This window comes from Marmota flaviventris, chromosome 3 (genome assembly GCF_047511675.1).
Source record: "Marmota flaviventris isolate mMarFla1 chromosome 3, mMarFla1.hap1, whole genome shotgun sequence".
NCBI lineage: Eukaryota > Metazoa > Chordata > Mammalia > Rodentia > Sciuridae > Marmota > Marmota flaviventris.
The window spans coordinates 173358644-173362673 of NC_092500.1; the positions used below are offsets into that span (position 1 = coordinate 173358644).

The window sequence follows — 4030 nt, forward strand, 5'->3', positions numbered from 1 at the left end:
TTATAGCCCAGAAAGTTACACAAAGGGGGGTTACAGATAACAAAACTCTGACAAGCATCACACTAATGGTAGTTTACATTTTTTGCTGGCCCCAACATCAGAATTTATGAGGACCATGAGAGCCTCAGAGAGGGTCGTTGTCTGGCCAGGGAAGGCCAAGATTTGTGAGGTGTCACTAAAGTTTCAGAGAGGGCTGCTATCTGGTCAGAGAGCCAGGCATGGGTGAGTTCAAGGCACGGGCAGGCATTCCAAGCAGGTTCAGAATTTGCAGTAGTTTATAGTAAAGCCAAAATTATCTTTTCATGGCTTTATGGTGAGATGGCTTCCAATTTTAAGAAAAGATCAGGTTGGGTTTATCAATCATATATAGCCAGATCATAATTTAACTGCCTTTCTAAACCTGAAAATTCTCCAGTTCCAGTTAACTTCACCAAAGGGACATCAAAGCCTTGCCTCCAGTTTCTCTCAGCCTGTTCAGTGCAATTATCAGTCCAGTGAGACCACCAAAAAGGTAGTCACCCCCTGGTCAACAATCTTTGGCCACTGAAATCCAGTCACATGGGGTAAGGGCTCATTGCATAAGGAATCAGCTGACTTTGACTTTGGACCATAAGTACAGCAAGTGCTTTTGTGCTCCTTTAGAGTCTTAAAAGGAACTACAGCATCATGGGGACAGGCTGATTTTGCTTATTAACCTGCTCAAAGACTCGAAAAAGTCAAAAACCTGTAATGTCCTCCTCTGCTTCCAGTGCTATTCTAAGGCCTCCTTGGAGGAGCATGAGCATGCCTACTGCCAATTCAGAGTAGTTATTAAACCTCATACTCCAGGAGGAGAGTGGCCAGATCCAAATAGCAGGCACAGGGCCAGCCAGACCTAATCTACCAAAACCCTTCTCTAGCTCATTCGCACCTTCTGACTGAGTTTGCTCAGACTGTGGCTCAGGTTCATTACTGTCTTCCTGTCCATTTTCTTCCCCTCCATCTTGAATCAACTCACAGAAATCCAATTAGGGCTGGCTTCCTCTCTAGTGCATGCCCCTACCATGGAGTTTGGTTGGTGCCCTTCTAAATCACTGGTTCTGTCTGGTTCAGCTCCTACTGAAGGCTTGGTTTTAGGTCTTGCCCTGAGGCCCTCTGTCTGAGGTTTGCAAGTTACAGAGTGGGAGAGAATTGACTCCACTCTAAGTCCTGGTATAGATAGTGAAAATCACATGGTCAAAGCCTCAGGCTGTTCCTAAAGGACTTACTTTTGAATTCAAAACCATCATGGAAATGTGTCAGGACACATCCAGCATGACTTGGTTTATTGAGAAGGAAATGAAATGTATCTTTTTCTCAGAAAAGTGGTTTAAAAATTCAAAAATACATATATATTTTAATAAGTAAAAACATTTTAATTGAGATATTACCACTATGAATATGTGCACACCTCAAAATGCTAATGAAATGTGGTTATAAAAATACTCCTTGGGCTGGGGATGTGGCTCAGGTGGTAACAGCACTTGCCTGGCATGTGCTTGGCTCTGGGTTCAATCCTCAGCACCACATAAAAATAAAATAAATATGCTGTGTCCACTGAAAAATAAAAAAAAAATAAATAAATATTAAAAATTCTCTCTCTCTCTCTCTCTCTCTTAAAAAAATGCTCCTAGGATCCACAAACAGGGAAAAGAGTCAACCAGTCTCTCCAGGAAGTGAACTGACTACACCCAAATCCCTAAACCAATTAAATGCTTGCAGGTGATTGGTGGGTGTGGCAGGAAGTTAGTGGGTGTGGTCAGGAGGCTGAGCTATAAAAGGCTGAAAACATGGACCAGGCTGTCATTTGAAGGCCAGCTCTGAAGGAGAAGCTCTCTCCTCTCGCGATTCAGCAGGGAAACCTGGGGTTACTGCTCCTGGAGACATGGAGGCAGCTGCACTCCACTGTGGAGGTGAGTCTCAGTTTCATGACTGTATAAAACCTGAGTGCTCATCAAATGCAGCTGATGCTAAAGTCCATTTGGGTTCTTCTCTACCTGCAGAGTCATCGTTGTCACCTTGCCCTGAGGTACACTTAAATAAGAATTCAGCTCCTGTGGGGCCACTGCTGGCTCCTAGAGGGAAACTTTGTCTGAACTGGCAGAGACCTTCCTCAGTTGGTGCTGGGCTGCAGAACATGGGAAACACTTGCTACGTGAATGCAGCCCTGCAGTGCCTGACATACACACCTCCCCTGGCCAACTACATGCTATCCCAGGAGCACTGCCAACGCTGTCCTCGTAATAGGGTCTGCATGCTGTGTGTGATGCAAGCCCACATGACACGGGCTCTCCGCCACCCTGGGGATGTCATTCAGCCACTGCGAGCTTTGGTTGCTGGCTTCCACAAATCCCAGCAGGAAGATGCCCATGAATTTCTGCTCTTCACTCTCCATGCCATGCAGAAAGCATGTCTGCGTGGGCACAAGCAGCCAGGTGCTCACTCCAAGGACCCTACCCTCATGCGCCAGATATTTGGAGGGTGCTGGAGATCTCAAATCAAGTGTCTCCACTGCTGTGGCCTTTCAGACACTTTTGACCCCTACCTGGACATTATGCTAGACATCACGGCAGCTCCCAGTGTGCAGCATGCACTGGAGAACTTGGTGAAGCCTGAATGGCTGGAAGGGGAGAACGCCTACCAGTGTGGTGTTTGTGAGAAGAAGAGGCCAGCCTGTAAGACCCTGACCCTGCAGAAGGCACCAAAAGTTCTTATGCTTGTATTGAAACGGTTCTCAGATCTCACAGGGGAAAAAATTGCTAAGCACGTGCGCTATCCTGAGTGTCTTGACATGCAGCCATACATGTCTCAGCAGGGCAGAGGCCCACTGGTGTACACCCTCTATGCTGTGCTGGTCCATGCCGGGGTGAGTTGTCACAGTGGACATTACTATTGTTACATAAAAGCTGGCAATGGCCAGTGGTACAAAATGGACGATGCTAAGGTAGTGGCCTGTGACATTACTTGTGTCCTGAGTCAGCGCGCCTACGTCCTCTTTTATGTCCAGAAGAGTAAACTTGAAACTGACAATGGGAGTGTGTCCCTAGGCAGGGAAACAATAGCGCTTGGGACTGAGGACACAATCTTGGGAGCCACCCAAGGAGAGCTCCAAGGAGACTCCTATAGCAAAGCAGTAGAGCCAGAAAAGCACTTGGTGCATACAGCTACTGGAGAAATCACCTTGGATCAGTGGAAATTTCTCCAACAACAGAACCGACCAAAGTCTGAATTCAACCTCAGGAAAGTGGAATTCACTCTGCCTCCCAATGTTGTTGTGATTCACCAGTCAAAACACAGAGAAAAGGAGAACATAAACGATAAGCAGGAAAAATACAAGCCGAACAAGGATACCAAGTACAGAGTAGGTGAGGAGTTGGTGAACACTGGCCAACTCCCATGTGTTGCAGAAAGGCCCAGAGCCACCAAGAAGAAGAACAAGCAGGGCAAGAGGGCAGTAATTGTGGTCTAGCAATCCAGGGCACTGTGAAGGCCTTTGTATTGCAAACTAATGGTAAGCACTTAGCAGTCCCTGGAGTGCTTTGAGTTCCCTGAAGTAGAGGAGTGCAAACAGAAGCCTGGGTGATCACGGAATCCAGTTATGGGTTTGGGAGTCAAACCAAAGCCTTTAGTCAGTCTCCAATCATTGGGACTTCTCCAAAGTGCCATGGTTTCTCTGAAACCTTGAGAACTGTGGTGGATGGGCAGTGGAAAGAGGGAAAGGTGCCCATGGCATCCAAGCAGTTCAAGGTCAAGTACCACTGCAGAAGGTTGTCCCAACAAGCTCAGCTCCTTCAGAGCCCAGGGATGTGGCACTCTCCAGCTGCCAGCTCACAGCCCTGCATCGTGTTCCTGAGGGGGCAGCAGCCCCAAGCACCTGAAAGGTCATAAGGAGGAAGCTGTGATTATCCAGGAACTCATCCCAATGCAGAAATTCTTCCTCCTTCTCTTCTTCCTCTGCCTCCCCCCTCCCTCTTCTCTCCTTCCTCTTCTTACTGTGGTCCAGGTGTGGACA

The 4030-nt window shown here is 47.4% G+C and overlaps 1 protein-coding gene across 1 annotated transcript; it reads left to right on the forward strand.

Moving 5' to 3' along the window:
- The first annotated feature begins 1903 nt into the window (after positions 1–1903).
- LOC139705122 (ubiquitin carboxyl-terminal hydrolase 17-like protein 6) lies at positions 1904–3487 on the forward strand. The gene has a single exon (XM_071609333.1). The coding sequence runs from the start codon at positions 1904–1906 to the stop codon at positions 3485–3487; it is 1584 nt and encodes a 527-aa protein (XP_071465434.1).
- Positions 3488–4030: the final 543 nt, after the last annotated feature.

Bases quoted from the DNA above. Each gene is read 5' to 3' on its own strand.
- LOC139705122 (XM_071609333.1), top strand. From the start codon at position 1,904: ATGGAGGCAGCTGCACTCCACTGTGGAGGTGAGTCTCAGTTTCATGAC.